This window comes from Ursus arctos, unplaced genomic scaffold (genome assembly GCF_023065955.2).
Source record: "Ursus arctos isolate Adak ecotype North America unplaced genomic scaffold, UrsArc2.0 scaffold_4, whole genome shotgun sequence".
Taxonomy (NCBI): Eukaryota; Metazoa; Chordata; class Mammalia; order Carnivora; family Ursidae; genus Ursus; species Ursus arctos.
In genome coordinates this window covers 32,459,031-32,477,186 of record NW_026623056.1, presented here as the reverse complement: position 1 = coordinate 32,477,186, position 18,156 = coordinate 32,459,031, and the positions used below count along the sequence as shown (strand labels likewise).

General features: G+C 44.2%; 1 protein-coding gene across 2 annotated transcripts in view; it reads right to left on the bottom strand.

Moving 5' to 3' along the window:
* Positions 1-340: 340 nt before the first annotated feature.
* Positions 341-18,156, bottom strand: part of HGD (homogentisate 1,2-dioxygenase) — a 43,300-nt gene continuing 25,484 nt past the window's right edge. Inside the window, exons 6-14 of one of the 2 annotated variants that reach the window (XM_026494385.4) lie at positions 17,529-17,620; positions 16,384-16,418; positions 15,494-15,573; positions 14,829-14,928; positions 12,639-12,763; positions 10,146-10,250; positions 7,561-7,687; positions 3,333-3,514; positions 341-696 (exon numbers count right to left, since the gene is read on the bottom strand). In XM_026494385.4, coding sequence (XP_026350170.1) covers positions 547-696; positions 3,333-3,514; positions 7,561-7,687; positions 10,146-10,250; positions 12,639-12,763; positions 14,829-14,928; positions 15,494-15,573; positions 16,384-16,418; positions 17,529-17,620 — 996 coding nt within the window. In that variant the 3' untranslated portion in view covers positions 341-546. Of the gene's footprint in view, positions 3,515-7,560; positions 7,688-10,145; positions 10,251-12,638; positions 12,764-14,828; positions 14,929-15,493; positions 15,574-16,383; positions 16,419-17,528; positions 17,621-18,156 lie in introns of both variants that reach the window. The other variant, XM_044382453.3, reaches the window with a different exon arrangement.

Here is an 18,156-nt window from a genome sequence, read left to right as displayed (position 1 = left end):
TGCCCGGGCTTCTTGTCCACAACCGTCTAGATTGGCTGCTTCATGACCATCACGATCAGACAGCCTGCTGGCCTGGCTGCCCATCTGTTTTAGGATGACGCCGGATGTTTGTGCTTTCCTATGCCTGGGACCTTGGCCTTGGCTTCAGCCTCAGCTCATGGTCCTTCCTTGTGGCTTGGTCTTGTGGTCTGTGGTAGACACCCTGGATGTGCACTCCTGGAATAACGGCATTCAGGCTAAGCTCATGCGAAGGGCTCTTGATCTTGAGCTAATCTCATGGACCCCCAGTCCTGGCCACTGTAGGTATCCTCACCAAGAGCTGATTATGACCAATTCCTACTTCCACGGAACACCAGCCAAGTGTTTATTGAATAATTAAGCTGACACAGAACTTTTCAAATACATTTCTACAAATGTCTGAGTTACTTGCCCGTGAAAAAAAATGAGTTCTTGTGTTAGCCAACCTCCTCTCCCTATTGCTAGAAGGCATGATTCTAAACCAAGCCACACAAATCCGTTTTCAGTTATGGCAGCAATGCTCCAGTCTCAGTTAGGTCCTGCTGGTTTCCTGGAATTAGGGGTGAAGTGGCTCTTGAGAGGTTCCCAGCACTTATAGTAGTTCTCATCCAAACAATTAGAGGTCTTGAGCCCCCACTTGGTGACGGCCATACTTAGAGAAGACTCAAACATAAATGCCTGTAGGAAATGAGGAGGGAGACAAGAAAGAAGAAGTGAGGTGGATAATAAAATATATTTGATTAGATGTCACGAGGAAAGGTGTAGGTAGGCAGAATCTTTGAATATAAGTCATGTGTGCTAACACAGTGAGGACAGCAGGCTCACACCTCGGGTTCTGGCTCTGGCCCCACCACTTATAAGCAAATGAGATTCAGTGCAAGACTCTTAACTTCTCTGAGTTCCATGTTTCATTCTATAAAATGGAGTTGGGCACGTAAGCCTCACACTGTCCTTTAGCATTATGGAGCTAAATTTGCCAGATCCAAGGGGAGAAGGGGGAGAGTTCTCGGAATATTCATCTTCTTAGGGGAAGTCACTCACTGTGGCTATGTCCTTGTGGGGAGGCCATACTCCCTATTTTGTAGAGGAGGAAACTATGGCTGAAAGCTGGGAAATAGCTTGTCTTAGGTGATGGTAGCAACAAGTGGAAGAGTTGGGATTTGAGTTTTCTTTTTCAGGACTCTGATCAAGAGATGGGCTGGGAAAAGGAGAAGGAGGAAAAGAGAGAGTGAGGAGGAGGAGGGGGAGGAGGGAAGGAGGAAGCAGAAATGGCTGTAACGCTTTTAAAAACCCTATCCCAGAAGGCTCTGAGTGGTGGACGTCCCGCTCTGTTCAGGAGGTTTCTGTCTCCAACAGAAAGACTATGCAGGTGTTCTGTGCAGCTTAGACATTCCACCTTCAGCAATTGCTGGTTTTCCTACTCACTGTGGCTTTTAAAAACAAAATAAAAACAAAAACAGAATAAAACCTTATAATTCTTAAGTGTCCACATTTCTGGAAATTTTAAAAATATAGATGGACAAAAGGAAGTTAAAGTTCTCCTGTGTCACAACCCTGAGAACCCATGTTAATGTTTGGTATCTAATACACATTAGCTTCTTTATACCTAGAACAATGGAGGGGATTGTCCTTGCCTGACTTCCCATGACAGGCTCGATGTGAGGAGCGTGTGATCACATGGAAGTGCTGTGCCCATCCTGCAGCACTATTCAGATATAAGGATTATTATTATGGCTGTTGTTGTTGTCTCTTTGAGGACTGCTTAAGAGCCTTGCTGTCTGACTGGAGTGAAAAAAAAAAAAAAACCATTCCAGCTGAGCTGCGAAGACAGTATTATACAAAGTTTGTTTATTCCAAACTGGAATAAGGATAAGGTGTATAGCTGGGCCTGGGTCCAAATTATATAATGAGAAATGGTGATGGAGACCCAAAGTTAGGTCTAGGTAAAATGTCAGAGCCTCCCCTGCCAGGTAGTCCGGGCTCTCTGGCTACCCAGGGCCTCTCCTGCCCTTAATCCCTTACATAGGAGAGCTCTTTCTGGCTCGTGCTCCAGGCCCTAGGCATTTCCCAACGTCTTGCTCCTCATATAAACAGCCCTGTCATTGCTTCTCTGAAGCAGAACACTCAGATAACACTGACTAGCCTAAGCCAAGTTGGGTACCAAAGGTTACTGAGTGAGAAGTCTGGGGTAGCCCACGCACCTCAAAGAGCCTTTGGAGGCAATAGCTTAATTGAGATCGTCAAACCACATCTCACAGAGATGTAAGGTTCCACAGAAATCCTGCAAAGCCCCTTGGAAAGACAAAGAGAGCCAAGGTCAAGCAGATGGGACCCTGCACCCTCCCCCTGCAGATCAGCTCCATCAACTCTGGTCCTGAAGTTGGGACTGAAAACAAACTACAGTGGATAGGGAGACAGATAATGCTCTCTGTTTGCAAGCTGGGCATGGAGTCAGGCAGGTCTGTGCTATTGATTTTAAAGTCAGGTAGCACTGAAGGCATTTGCTTAAAAATGTAAAGTAAATTTGCATATGATTTAGCATAAAATTACTCCTTGTGGTCCATGAACTCCACCTCCAAGAATGCAAAAATAAAATAAAAATCAAGTACCGCAGCCAACTGCAATCGTGTTCAGCCTCGATGTTTACAGCTTGATACAGGAAGAATACAAAACAGGTTTTCAATCCCATCAATTTCGTCCCATGCCAAAGGAGAGCAAAAGAAAATGAGAAAACAGCCGAGAACTGCTGCTCATAAGCCTTGACTCTAGTGAGGCAAAGGTTTCCTGATCCTTCCTGGCTTGAGAACTCCACTGAAGGTGACATCCTGCATCCCTGCGTACTGTGGCCCTAGAAGATTACCTCAAAAAGCAGATGATTCTGAGACACAGCATATGTACTCTGGGCTGCATACAGATAGTATTAACAATATTCCCTTGTATTTGAACAGTGCTGCACAGTCTATAAGGTTGAATATAGCCACCTGCTTGGGGGAATACCACACCCATTCTACAGATGGGGAAAACGAAGCACAGAGAAGTTAAGTGACTTGTTCAAGGTCATGCAGGAACTAAGAGCTAGGATTTGATCTCAGGTCTGACTCAAGTCCAAAGGTCTTTCTACCCTACCACATCAGGAGTCCAGTATACACATGGGGGTGTGTGCATACACACATGGAAATAAATACACACACAGACACACACTCCCCTCTCCTGATTCCTTCTCTGTGACTTTGGAGAAATAAAAAAACAGCCACTCCTCTCAAGAAGGCTGGGAAGCCCGGAGGCTGCCAGACCCTGGTATTTAATTTGCTTACCATGGTACCCTCAGCAATCCTCTCGGGTGCCAGCTTGGCTTTGCTGGCCTTCTCAAAGCAGTCGGCATCAGGCCCGTGGGGGGTCATGGAGCTGTGCAGGCTGCCTCCCCCGGGCAGGAACCCACCTTGCTTTGCCTCATAATGACCTTTGATAAGTCCCATGAATTCACTCATGCAGTTCCCTGGGAAGGTTGAAATCGTATTATTTTTATTATCCAAGGCAAGACCTGTAAAGTACCAAGACCTCTCAAGCATTATTTCTGTGGAATGCCAAGAAGATAGGAGAATCTGGTAAATTTTCTTAGGATTACTAACAGATGCAGATAGATAGGGGAACCCCCCCCCCCAAACATTCATCAGTGTGAAACTCTTGGTAGGCAAAACTCCACTTGATGGACATGTGGATTATCGGAGGTCTTGAGTTCCACTGCCTGAAAGAAATAATGTTGGATCTAAAGAAAATCATGGCCCAGACAAGAATGTTAATAATAATTAAAATGAAATTTATAATAAAGAGTAGATGTGCTCTATCATCTACACTTATAAGCCCTATATTAAAATCATCTTTCCCAGATCTGATCTGCTCCTCCCACAAATAGCCCCACAGTAGTACATGGTATTACCATATTTCTGGTTCCCAATCCAGAAAGCTGAGATGGAGTGTGTATGTGTGTTAATGTGTTGATGGAAGAGTCATGTAATGGAAAGAACCCTGACTTGAAGTCTATTACCAAACGATAATCTGTGTGAAAGGATCTTAGTAGCTGTAAAAGCCGGTCCATAAATGCTACATAGCGTAACAAACATTATCTTCTGTATCTGAATCTATCATCTTATTTTCCACTCTCCAAAATGCCCCTTAGATTCATTCTTTTCTTTCTATTTCCATTGATATTCTCTTCATAGAATCCTAAAATTTTAAAATTGGAAAGGATCACTATTACTCAATACAGAAGAATTTCTATATCGTTCTTGACAGATTACTTCCTGGGGTCTGCCTGCATGCCTTCTGTGAATGGAAGCTCTCTACTCAACAAAGCAACCTACCATATTATTGAAAAGCTCTGGGTGTTAGAAAGTTCTCTCGTGTTAAGCGGAAATTTGCTTTAATCTAAGTTAAGTACATTGGTCTTAGTTGTGTTTTCTGGAGTCAGCAAAATTTGACAAAAAGCACCACATTCCCACTCTTTCAATCATATGTTTCTGTTGAAATAAAGCTCCTTATTAGAACAGCAACACACTTAAGGGCAAGAATTAAAGAAATACAATACCTGAGAAAATTGAAGTGCCTTTCCATTCATTCACCCATCTACCTATCTGTCCATCCCCCCCATCCATCTGCCTATCCATCCATCCACACATGTAATTGGACACTGTGCTAAGTGCTGTGACAGAGATCAGTAAGAAAGAGCCCATCTAAAGTTACTGGCATAGTCCGTCCCGTGAGAGGGCTGAGAGTGCAGACCACGAACAGAGCAGAGAGCTATGGCATTGGCAACCCTTGCAAAGCTGGACATTTGGCGTGATAGATGCCCCGGGCCTCTTCCTGACATGTGAAGAATAACCAAGTGCCAAAATATTTCTGTCCTTGACTAGGCAGCCATATTCATCCTGCCTAGGAAACAAAATACTGCTGCAGGCCCCTGTAGGAAAGGTAAGGCCCAGATCACAGCTCTACTCATTTCTTCATGAAGCAGAAATAGAAGAAAAGAAGCAAGGGTAAGCATAAGGTGTGTATATTTTAAAAGCAGCTCTGCTCATGACTGAAATACACTGTCACCCTTCTCAATCTAGGATGTGTCCTCAGGGTCACCTTCATGGCTTAATTTTAAGAACAGAGCAATACAGAATTCAGCTTTGATCTGAATATGAATTTAGGTAGCAATGACTTTGGTGATGACATTTCTATATCATTTTCTGTATTTCAAAGGACGGGAAGGTAGCCCTTGCCTCTCTGATTAATGCTGAATCCAGTTGACTGGAGGCAATGTTTCTACAGAAATAATTCTCTACTTCTCCTATAAAGTCACATCAAAGTAGCAAAGGTTTTGATTATTGCTAAAGCAATAGTTTTAATATCTCTGGAAAAAATAATTTTAACTTGGGGTTCGGTGGTTTTTCCAACTAACTCAGGCAGCCGTTCACTTCCGATATCTATCTACCCTGGGCCAAATGTACTTGAGAGTCTTTTAAAAAATTAAATTTAAAAAAGGGGCATTTTCACGAGGTCGTTTGTTTCAGGCGACCAAACTACAAACCGAAGTGGTTTGAGAGCTATATAGCACAAAACTTACCCGAGTTAGACAGCTCTACTAGCCTTCTCCCCGGGTGGGGAGCCGAGCCACAGGCCAGCGTCTCTCAATACGTGGCCTGTAGACTCCTCTGACTTGCTAACTCAACATGCAGATTCTGAGGTTCCACCTCAGAACCCACCAATTACGCTCTCTGAGAGTGGGCGCTAGGAAGGACTGTTTTTGTAGCAGGCATTCTAAGTGATTTTAACATTCCTAATGTTCTCTAAGTATGGTTCCTGGAGCAACAGCATCGGCGGCACACGGGAGTTCGTTTCAAAAGGCGAATTCTTAGGCCCCACCCTGGACCTACCGGAGCAGGAATTCTGAGGGTAGGGCCCAAGAATCTGTGTTTTAACAAGCCCTCCAGTGACACTGACACATACGAAAGTGTGAAAACCGCTACCGCTGGTACATAAAGCAGCCTCAACGCAAGAACTTGGGGAAATGGTGAATTATCAGGGACTAGCGTGTGAGGTGCAGGCGAGGGTAAAGCAATTCTCTCTGCGGCACTAACTTCCAGGAGAACACTCAGGGCCTGTGATGGGCTTGACACGCCTCAGAAAAGTTGGTAGTCTGTTTTGATTCTATTTACAAAGTATCTGGTGTCTTTGTAGCGGTAACTGATTGTATCCTTTCTTCCACCATTATGGTGTCACCCGAAAAAGGTGGTGCTGGAATTTGACCATGAAGCGGCTTTCTTCCATCCTCAGAGCCCTACTTCTGTACCTTCTATAAATGCCTAAATTGCCTCTTCAGTGCACTGTTGTATCTTCTTGAGCTGGGGGACCTGGGAGCTGGTACATATAAAGGGGAACCTTATATAGACAGAAGGCTCTGAGGTCGACTAAGGAAAGGGATTTGTTTTTAAGAATGTTCCAGCTGAAATGCACCTCAGAGTCTTTCCAGTACTCTATGCACAAAAATGCACTCTTCAGGAAGTGGATTGTGCATTGACCTTTAGGCTGGATTTACCGCTGGCTGTTGGACTGTTACAGATGCCCGCTTCATTAAGCACAGCCGCGAAATACCTATTCATTCTTGGTGTTGCATTTACTAATTAAGTAAATGTTTATTAGATGCGTATTGTGTATCGGGCACTGTGCTAGGCACGTGTTAGTGGTCGGGAGTGTGTGCGTGCTCTGGCATCAGACTACCTTCAATTAAATCCTGATGCCACCACTGAACTAGTTGTGAGGCCTTGAGCAAGTTACTCAGTCTTTCCAAATTACTTAATCTTTCATGCCTCAGTTTAACCTTCTGAAAAAAAAGGGGATAATGATACTACCTCCCTCTTATAACTGTTTTGTGGATTAAGTGAGTTAATACTTTTAAAGAACTTATAACAGAGCCATAGAAAATGGCCAATAATTGTTAGCTGCTAGTAATAATACTAATAAAATAAAAATAATAGATTTATTACATTCTGTTCTAGGCAACAAATGTTCCATAGAAACTGCTTTCAGAATGGGGTCCCTTCCCTAGTGCGGACTGCAGTCTGTTTTATCCCACTAAAATAATTGGAGAAGGCACATTTCACTGGCTCTTGAACCAGACTTAGGTAAAGAGCTTTCCAAAAACAACAAACTAACCAACAACATCCCACCATTCCCTCTCCCCCGAAAGAAGCATCTGAAATGTAAAGAAACGTCTTGCTTCACACTCTATCAGCCTTTCTGCCTCTCCTCAGGGCCAGAGGAGCTGGGCTGTAGGCATTACTTCCTTCTCAGAGCCAACACATCACTGGCATCTCCACAGAAGTCATGGTGTTTCAGTAATTACAAATTTGGGGAGTGGCACTAGGCCTCTGAGGCAGGATCCTGAAAGTCAGCATGGTATGGTGTCCAGAGACACCTCAGTGGTATTCCCAGTGGCTAATGTTCACCATTTTGTGGTCTCTTTGGTTTCCAATGTGGCTTGGTAAAATAGAGACTTACTGTGGTAATAAGGAGGCCTGAAGGTCTTGTCAGCAACCCCCCATCGAGGTGGGAAGATGACAAAATCAGCGACAGCCACACCGGGGCGAACAGACTTGGCAGTCAATACTGTGAAGATGGATGGGTCCTGTGAAAGACAAGGAGACGCTGAGCCCACGATGGAAGGGAGGTGACTGGACAATAGTACCCATGTCACCCACACTGGAAGGGGTTTCCAAGTTGATTCTAGGTTTTTTTTTTTTTTAAGTAGGCTCCATACCCTTTGTGGGGCCTATTGTGGAGCCCACTGTGGAGCCCAACCTGGGGCCCAACCTGGGGCCCAACCTGGGGCCCAAACTGGGGCTTGACTTCACAACCCTGAGATCAAGAACTGAGCTGAGATCAAGAGTCTGAGGCTTAAGCAACTGAGCCACCCAGGTACCCCGGCACTGTAATTTCTGATCAAGCCAAGCTTGTGGCTGAGGTGCAGAAATCACTCATCTGACTTTGCCCTCTTGCTGTGCTTGAAGCAAAATGAATTAACACTAGCTAAGAGGATTTGGAGCTGCTTTCTCACCCTGCTGAGCCCCCATTTCATGCAAGTATTACCCCATGGGTCTGAGAACCAGTCGTGTCTACCTCCCAACGTCAGGTCAGGGTGACCAGAGCTGGGATGTGCTGCAGGGAGTTCTCTGCAGGAGGGATGTTCAGAGTGAGGCAGAAATAGAAATAAAATAGTATCCAGCTTTTGGTATAGATGTAGGATATATTTCTCTTTGGGGGCATCACCGAGATTCCAGATGGTATCCTCATTGCTTTCCTTATCCTTGTTTGATTCTCAGGTCTAAAATACACCACTTACATCATTAGTTTGGGTGGTGGTAATATAGAGGGCACAGGCTGAGGGACAATACTGCGATTTCAAAAGAACTTTAGAATCCTTCCGTGGAAAGATTGAGATTCAATTTCATTGAAATCAAGGATCATATTTGCTTTCACATGCCATGTTAGGGTCTGGGATTCAAAGATGGTTGAGATCTATCCCTTGTCCCGTTAGCATTGTTAGTAGTGGTGGGGGGGGGGTGCTGGAGGAGTCATCAAACAGGTGTATGAACAACTGACCACAGCAAGGTGCCAAGGGCACTCCAGCTTTATAAACAGAAATCCCAGGGAGTAGAGAGTGCCTACCTACCTAAGGGGATCAGGGAAGGCTTCAAAGAGAGGGTGGTATTTGAGGAAGTTCTTGAAAAATGAGAGGAGAAAGAAAAAGGAGGGAGGGAGGAAGGCAAGAAGGAAGAAAGGAAAGAAAGGAAAAGGACTTTAAAGCACAGAAAACAGGAAGGACATCAAAATGCACAGAGGTTTTGTTAAAAGGCAAGAAAGCTAAAGCCCAGAATGCACTGGCAGAAGGCAGAGGGGCTAAGAGTGGGCACTGGAAAAATGAGTCTAGGGCCAGATGGTAGACAGCATCAGATACCACGCTTCAGAGCTCAGACAACCCTAACCTACGGGGAGGCTGCAAAGATTCTCTAATGCAGCGGTAATGACTGGACCTGGATTTTGGAAGAACAACTGTAGCAGCAGTACAAAGACTGGACCTGTGCAAAGGCAAGCCAAAAACCCAACCCTATCGCTCCGAGACTTTACACTTCTTCATCTGTCTTGAGAAATGATCTGAAACTGTTAAAGAAAAGGTAGTGAGGCTCAAATAAAGCTCTATCTGTGTCTCTGAATCCTTTTTCATGCTGTTTTGGGCTTGATGCCTCATTTTCTTTTCCCTTTTGGTTTTGTTACGAGTTGTTGCTCTTCAGAAAGGTGGTTTTGTCCCCCTAGAGATAAGCTGAGTTGGCTCAGAGTAATCTTTCTGTCTCTGGTTCTCTGGCTTCTGCTCTAATTATCCTTCCAGCTTCTGGGTTAAGTTAATCTATTATAAACTAGGCTGCAAAATGACCTTTCCCCCAGGATCTCAGAACTAGTGCTTGATCACGAACGTGGGGCCTTGGGGGCTTGCCCTGTAGACCAGGGACCTATTTGTGGCCTTCTAATTGAGTGAAAAATATGACCGAGTTGATGCTTTAGAACTTCTTTGTTTTAAATTCAGGCACTGAACATTCTGAGAAACTAGAAGAGGGCTGTCCGCTCCATCACTGCTAGAAACAGCCAGGAGTGAAGGCACCGGAGGAGGCAGCTGGACCGAGCAGACTCAGCATTTGTGAGCAGGACAGAGAACTTTCCAAACCCAGAGCTGTTTCCTTCTCATGACTTTATCACTATCATTAGCAGTTGGTTTCCTTTGGGGATGCATTTGCCAAGGAGAAACTAAGTTTTTGGTCATCTGTGGGAGTTACTGTGATACTCGGTGTGAGAACTAAGCTGAGTTCAAGGGTGAGTGTTGCGTGTCAGGCTTGGCTCGCCCAATCGCTTGTTATTTAGTCCTTCCCCGAAGCCTGGCTGCAGGTGATTCAAATTCCTGTCAGTGCAATGATGAATGACTATATCTTGGGCTTCCAAGGGTGACACTGGAAATGTTAAATCTGTGACTATCAGGGAGCCCTCCCATCTAAGGGCTGCCCTAGCCCCAGGGCCCCTCCATGGTCTAGACTTACTGCATGGTCAAAGGCCACCGAGTTAATGACCATGAAGTTCTCCAAGTTGTACTTGTAGGGGGTGTAGTTCCCGTGCCAGGCCACCACATTGAACGGGGAGACATCCTGATCAAAAAAAAAAAAAAAAAAAAAAAGGCAGGAAAAGGTAATCTTAGAACTTAATGCTTTTATAGCTGTGTTTCCACAATTTGTACTTGGCATCATGGTCTCTCTCTTTGATTTGATTTTGTTCTCATAATTTAGTAATGGCGTCCTTTGGGAGACGTATAACCCTGAATCATTTTGTGGTTGCTTCACGTGCCTTCAAACTGTCCCTTGTTAAGCCACTAACCCTATTTTTCCAGTTCATACGCTGCAGCTGCCTCCGATCGCATGTGCAGCAGAAGCCAGCACACTCTCCAAGTGTGCCTTTTCAACAATTTTCAACACACTGGTGAGATCTGTGGATGTCAGCAGTTCTCAGACAGTCTGGGCCACCGTCTGGGGTTCCTCGTGCAGAGGGCAGGCACTCGCTGAGACTGAGCTCCAGGTAACTGCTGCCTCGAGGAGCTTCTGGTACACACAGTGCCTGGGCTGCTGAGTGCAAGAAGGTGAGATGGTATCTAAGAGTTCCAGCCCCAAGGACCTGAGTTTCCAGAGCAATCCCGAGGTGATGTTCCTTGGGACTGCTCTGGAGAAGGAGAGGATCAGTGTTCTGTTACAGGGCGGTACTCCCCACTGCAGCTATGCATCTGTTCTGGAAACAGCATCTAACTCAGAATATTCTAAAGACTTTACTGAAGGGACTACTCACAGAGGTGTGATTAGGGTTAAGTGAACTGACTAGAGATGCTGAGGTTTCTGAACCTAGCAGCAGTGCAAAGACATTGCAATTCCTAGGCCTGTGGGATATGGGAAGAAAATGTTATAGGATTCCAGCAAGAGCTAGAACCACGAGGAAGGGGCTGTTCAGTGGTGTGCCGGAAAATATTTAACAACTAGCAACTGGCTCTCTGGGGGAAAAATGCTCTGTTTTATAACATTTGCTAATTTGGGGGGTATAAATATTCCATCTTGATCACTTTTGAGCTATTAATGTAATGTTGCTGAACACAAAGCTGGGAAGAATGTGTCCATCCCCTCTTGCATGCCGGTATGAACTGGCTCCAACACGCCACTGGGGCTAGCCAACAGAAACAGATCACGGAGGGGTGCAGTCCCAAATGGGGAAGAAACAGGAGAAGAAAATCCCCAACTTGTCTTTCCTCCTGCCCTCCAACTTCCTGTGAGTACCTCCCACTGGTTGAACCCCACCAAAAACCAGCTGGCTAGGGAGCCCATACAGGTCAAGCCCCCAGAACACAGATCATGGCAGAGAAGAGATAATGGATCAGTATGGGAGCTCACACAGAGAATAACCGGCACGGGGTCCGCTGTGGAAACCCATGGAGCTGCTGGCTACCTCTGGAATGGTGGTTCTCTGTCAACTGCATGTCAAAAATCATATGGGGAACATGCTTAACATGAATGTAGGTTTCCACACCCCATGCCCAGAAGTTATAATTTTTGCTAGGCTGGAGTAACATTTTAAACAAGCTTCCCTTAGGATTTCTGATGCAAATAATCTCTAAACCACATTTTGAGAAATCCTGACCCAGACAATATGAAGGTGACAATGTGTCAATGAGGCTGGCAATTAACTCTCAGGGGTTAATTTTAAGTGCCAAATTAGTTGGCCTCTGCTGGTTAGCATACTATCTATCTTGGATGCTGTTCAAGGAAAATAATATGCCTTGAAAAATAGAGGCTATATGTCAAATGGGCCAAAATAATGGTAATAAATAACAGGAAACAGAAGAAATCTTTGGATTATTTTGGTTATATAATTATTTTCTGCTAACATATGTTCAGCACATTGAGTAATATAATAAATGCTAATACAGATTACATATTATGTTATTTATTATTATTATTATTATTTTATTATTATTATTATCAATGCCTCTGCTTATCTCCCAAGTTTACAAGGCTGGTAGTATAAACTATGTCAAGCTAATTAACCGAGTTCTACTTCTTTTGTATCAGTCATAGTTTGTATTTGAAATATGGTGGCCATTGGTAATATAAGTCTTGGATGATCTGCTTGTTTACCATTTCCCTTTTTCACAACACATTACCCTGCCTGTATAGCATATTTTACACACCATTTATAGAGACCTACATATTGCCAGGATTCTTTTTGCTTGGTGAGTGGAAAGAACATGACCTTTGGAGTCAAACAGATATAGGGTTCTAATGCTAGTCCTGCCATTTACTATGACATTTGGTAAATTATTTGTCACTACTTGTTTGTGACTACAAATGAGGCAAATAGTACCTTATTTATAACATCTTAGTGGTATGATAAAGATGAAAGAATATAATATATGCAAAGTATTTAACACTGGCCTTAGCAATCAGTAGGTGCTTAATAACTATTTATTCCCTTCTTGTCCGCCGACCCTCTTACTTTACCTGTTTGGCAGCAAATAGCTTGCCCTGGTACTTATTAATCACAGTGTAGCCACCTGGCACTTGGCGATCTTCATACCAGGCAACAGGTATCAAAAAATCGCGAGGATTGGCCAAGCCATTGGCTCCTAGAATACAGCAACCCAAAAGTCTTTTAGACACTTCTGAAATCACATAGGAAAGATGCCCACAGTTGCACAAAGAGAAAGGGCCATGTCAAGAGCCATTCCACAATTTGCTTTCATTGTCCAAAGGCTCATTGGAATCCCTGTCTGGTACCCTTTTAGAAGGATCCAAGGAATTTGATTAGGAAAAGGAATGAAGAAAATCATCATCATCATCACCAGCATCACCTCCTAAAGTTGTAGAGTAAATACGGTTTATCGACCACGTTACACACATTATTGCATCACTGCAGGTGAGGCGAGAGGATGAGACTAGAAAAGAGGCGAAGGGAAGGTTCGGTAGAATACTAGAACTTCCCCCCGAGAAAACCGTGATGATTCTAGAACTCATCTACAGTCCTTGATCTCAGAAAGGAAGGGTTACCTACTATTGCCCCAGGCATGCCTCCGCTCCTCAGACAGAAGTCAGAATCCATCCAAGTCTGCAAAACTGCTCTCCAGCCTGACAAATCTGTCTGCCACTCAGGAAAAAAGTACTCAGGACTTGCCTGCTTACCTTTGGTTAGGAGTGAGTGTTCCCTCCAGAGAAAGAAAATAAATCAAAAGACCAAAAATAAAAAGTATAAGAGCAAAAACATAATTTAACTCTGAGAGGAGAGACCTGGGGAGTGTTTTATCATTTCCAGCTCCTGGGGTTAAAAAATATAAGCCCCCAGCTGGTTAGTAAATTATATATATTTTCCAGAGGGTGTGTTCCCCGGAACCTGGAGGCTATGCTGACTGTAGAGCAGCAGGAAGCCAGACTGAAGTGGGAAGAGCGGGTGGTGAGCCGGATGACAGACGGCCCGCCATGGCTCCAGCCGCCTCTCTGCTGCCTCCCACCTTCCTCTGACTATTTGGATCTCCCCAGGGGAGTGACCAGAAGGCACATGCTGGCCTGTCCTGTTTTGCTTTAAAAAAAGCTGTTGACAAGGAAAGGAGGAACTGGGAGGTGTGGCCACCACCTTTAGCAAACATGTCAAAGATGAAACCAAGGGCCAATTTTCCCAGCCCCTCTTTTCACTCCGAGAGATGTTTTGAGAACAACTCCTCCTTCACTTCTCTCCTGCATCTCCTGCCTCCAGTTTGCCAGAAGAATCGGGGGTGGGGGGACCTTGATTCACTTTTGAAAGTTTTCATCTTGCCTCATGGAGGAGGTTTCTAGCTCCTTCATGGCCCAAGTTAACTGCGTAGCTTTTGCGGAATGTGCTGAGTCGGAATGTGCTGAGTCAGAATGTGAGGTTTGTAGACTATGCATCTTTCAGCCCACGTCCCTTCTCCATAGGAGTACAGTCCTTGCCGTTTTTATGGCTTTCCCCCACTTTACTGTCTACACACAACTTATTGACTTAAGAATATGGCCTCCCTCCTAGTCACAAAGCTTATTCCCACATGTATGGTTTTGCTTAAGCTGTTCCCTTTCCTTTCTATTTGTCCTCAGCTTTTCATCAAGAATTAGTCAAATCTCATCTCTTCTGTAAAGCTGTTCCTGGTGACTTGGTCCCCAGTAACCCAAACTTCTACATCCTTTTGGGTGTACACTGTATAACCAGAAATCTATTACATACTGTCTGCTCTCCAATGGTCTATACACTACTCTAGAGAGAGATTTGTTATGGGTTGGCTTCGGTTGTGTACTTTTATGTATGTATTTTACGGGAAGACGCTTGTGCTATCCTTTGATGAGATTCCGTTATTACCCTCAGCACAACAGAGCCAAGACTAGCTGATGGATTGATATACTGATGAGCTAATTAATGATTTCATTCATCTGTTGGGTCAGACATTGCACAGAACCCCTGAACTTAGAGGTCTGAAAAAAAAATATCTGGGGTTGTTTAGAGAGTTCTAATATGCTTCTGAAATTCCCAACTACACCTGATCTAGAGAAGTTGTCTAGAGAAGAAAGTTGAAATTTGAGTGAGATCAAGAGGGGAGAAGGATAATGAGAGGAGAAGGATGTTTAACTCTCATGGGATTATTTGTCCTATATCTCAAGGGAACTTAACAGCTTGTAGTGAAGGTTTACCAATTGGTCCCAGGTCAGGCAACTCAAAGTGGACACCGTAGACCTCCAGGATGTAGCCCCTGGTCTCCTCGAACACATCAATGCTGAACCGCATTCCTCTCTGGAACAGGAAGCAGACAGCGGTGTGCACTTCCAAATCATACCTGTAGCTATGAAGAAGCTGCCCCAGAGCCACAGCTAGCTCCAGATGCAAAAATAAAGCCCTAGTCTGCTGAGCTATGAGAGGTGACCTGCTCAAAGATGAGTTAACAAAAAAATTTAACTCCTAATCACATCTGTGACCCAAACCAATTCTACTCTAATCTCTCATTGGGTTCAGAGATACCAGTGCCAAATTTTTAAGAAATTAATCTTCACCGCACCCCCACCCCCACCCCATACACACCAATCCATGGGAACAGAGCCTTATCCAAACTGTGTATCAGTATTTAGGAAAGCAAATTGACAATGCTCCTTGCTTTGTGATTGTGTCCTGTTTTAAAACAAATCAGGCACCCAAGCCTGCTTCCCCTTCTGCACAGGGAGCCTCCTGCATGACTGAAACTCCCTCCCCTTGCTCAGACACGAACCATCAAGAAATTTTAGAGTTGGAAATGACAGCAGCGGCAACATCTGATTGCTCCAAAATTAGGGAGAGGCAGGGGAGAAGGGGACACATCACCAACCTGAATGACGCAGATCTCATTGGGCTGCACAAGCATCTTGCCAAACTCAGTGTAAATGTGAAGTTTCCCTTTCTGGGGAACTAGCAAAAAAGACAGGGCAGCAGTGAACAACTCTTTTCACACGAGGACCACTTCATGAAGAGTAAAAGGCTCAAGGGCCGCATTAGATTTTTCATGCCAAAAGAAAAGAGCTTTATTTAGTCTCATGGGGGGAGATGTATATTCTGACAACTTAGGTTAGCAATTTTACTACTTGGGAGAAAGTGAATGAAAAAAATCGACTCTGTTTATTTTTGCTTGTGAGGTAAGGAGCTCGTATGTGCCCAGTTCTGTGGATTGACCAAAAAGGGCAGCAGAAATCGGATGGAAAACCACTCATTTCTGACAGTTCCAGTAAGTCTGGCATTTCCATATCTAATGTCTACACCAAAATGGTGACTACAAAATATCAATACTGAACCATCAAATAGAATGGGTAGACCAGAGAAATCTCTAAGAGACATTCTGTTTTAGACGGCATCATGAAAATTTCTATCTAAACAGCAGATATCAATGACAGATGGTCTTTTCTTGGGTGGGTTTGAAGACAAATAGAGTTATCTTAATAAGTTAATCACATGTTGGTATTACTCTTTATTTCTTTTCAGCTTTCCAATTCTCCCATATTAAAAAGGCCCAGCAGAGATAGGCAAAGATAGAGAGACCAGGAAATAGACCAGGGGCTTTGAGGTACACCAGGAATCTTTTCCAGATCACCAATGGCCTCTAGACCTCGGTCTGTAGATTGTATTACATAAGACAGATTGAAGGATAAAGGAAAATAATATGTATAAAATTGAAAAGCAGCTTGTGACTAGGGATCAATTCACAGTGAAATATTCAGAACTTACCAATCAAGAAGTCCCCATCTGAATTGTAAAAACATCTGAAACATAAAGAATAATTCCTGTGATTTTCAGTTTTAACACTGTCCAGACAAATTAATTCACTCCGCATATTACTATTTACCACTCACCATGTGCCAGGTTCAGTGCTGGATATAAACTGGTGAGCAAAATGACCCAGTCTCTGCCCTCATGCAGCTTAGAGTCAGATAGCAATCAAATAATTACAAGAACAGTATTGTTGTAAACTGTAATGGCACTATGAAAGTCAAGTTCAGGGGAATGAAGGAATAATGAACCTGATCTAATGTGAGGAGTCAGCAAAGGCTTCCCTGAAGAAGGGACATTTGACCTGAGATATGAAGGAATTGTCTAGGCAGGAGTTTGGGGAGTGGGGAGAACATTTCAGGCAGAAAGAACAGCACATGCAAATACTCTGAGGCAGGTTGAAAGAACGCTAGTGCAGCTCAGGTGAAAAGAGGGGAGGTGGTATGATATGAGGTTGGACCCAAAGAGACATCTTCAGTGCCTTGTCATGGCTCAGAGAAATTAAATGACTTGCCCAAGATTACTCAGCCAGGAGGAGTGGAACGGGGCTTCGGATGTAAGGATCTGGTTCCAGAGGTAGTGTGTAAAACCGCTATGAGATTCTGCTTCTCCAAGAAGAGGCAGAATGCCACTTGTATATTTTTTCTAGTTAAAAAAAATCCAATATGTAAGCTCCTCTACTGAGGAATGTTAAGTTTACACAGTTAATAGCTGAAGCCAAAGTCTATCAGCTTGACCCATCACCAACTGGTGGCCCTTAATGGCTGCTCATGCAGTATGACTTTGGACTCAAGAACAGCCATGGGGAAGTTTGAGAAATTAGAGATATTCTGACTCAAACCTGGTTAAAGTCAAAATGCCTCTTGGACTACTCTAGCTTCCTAATGCCCATTGTCTCTTTTCTATTTGCATTGTTATGTGAAATTCTTATGTATGTTACAACAATCAGTCAAGATTGAAATGCTCACTTATTAATAAATGTATATCAACATTGCTCTGGGGGAAAAAAACCACAATAACATAAAACAACAACCTGGCTTTCACTCTCTGGCCAACAGCTCTTGGGGAATAGGGATGTTCTGCCCAAGCACTGAGCCACTTACCTGTTCCCCATGGAGGTGTTACAGAGGAAAATATGGATGGCAAGTCCATTGTTAGACTTTATGTCTCCAGCTCCACACAAGGTATGCAGGCCCTGGGAGAAACCACAGGAGAAGGAAGGGTGTATGCGAGGCTTGTCCAAGAGGCCAGCCCCCCTCCTGGTCCCTGAGAGCCAGGAGGCAAGGTTCTACTAGGGTCTGCTCCGTGGGATAAGTGGGACATTCGGGGTCCAGCCTGCCTCTGGGGAGCTCAAGATTTATGGGTTTTATGCTTGGTGGGTGGTAGCTCACCCTAGCTGCCAGCCATAGAGCTATATTTGGGTTGTCTCAATGGCTAAGATGATCTCACTTGACATTTTATCAGTTTGGTGCTTAAGATCAGCCTGGAGGAGAGCTTCTTTCTTAGGTAAAACCAAGTATCTGGGAGGCCTAGGGAGGAAGGTTGCCACATTAGGCCCCTCAAATACACTCCACCAGGTAGGCAGCCCTGTGCTTATACGTATGATCAGCCCCAATTTTTCCACAACAGGGAAATGGAATCATTCTGACCAGCTGTAATCCTCTCTGCTGATAATCCACAGTCCAAGAAACCTAACACATGGGTCTTCTCAAAACCCTCAGCCCCAAATCT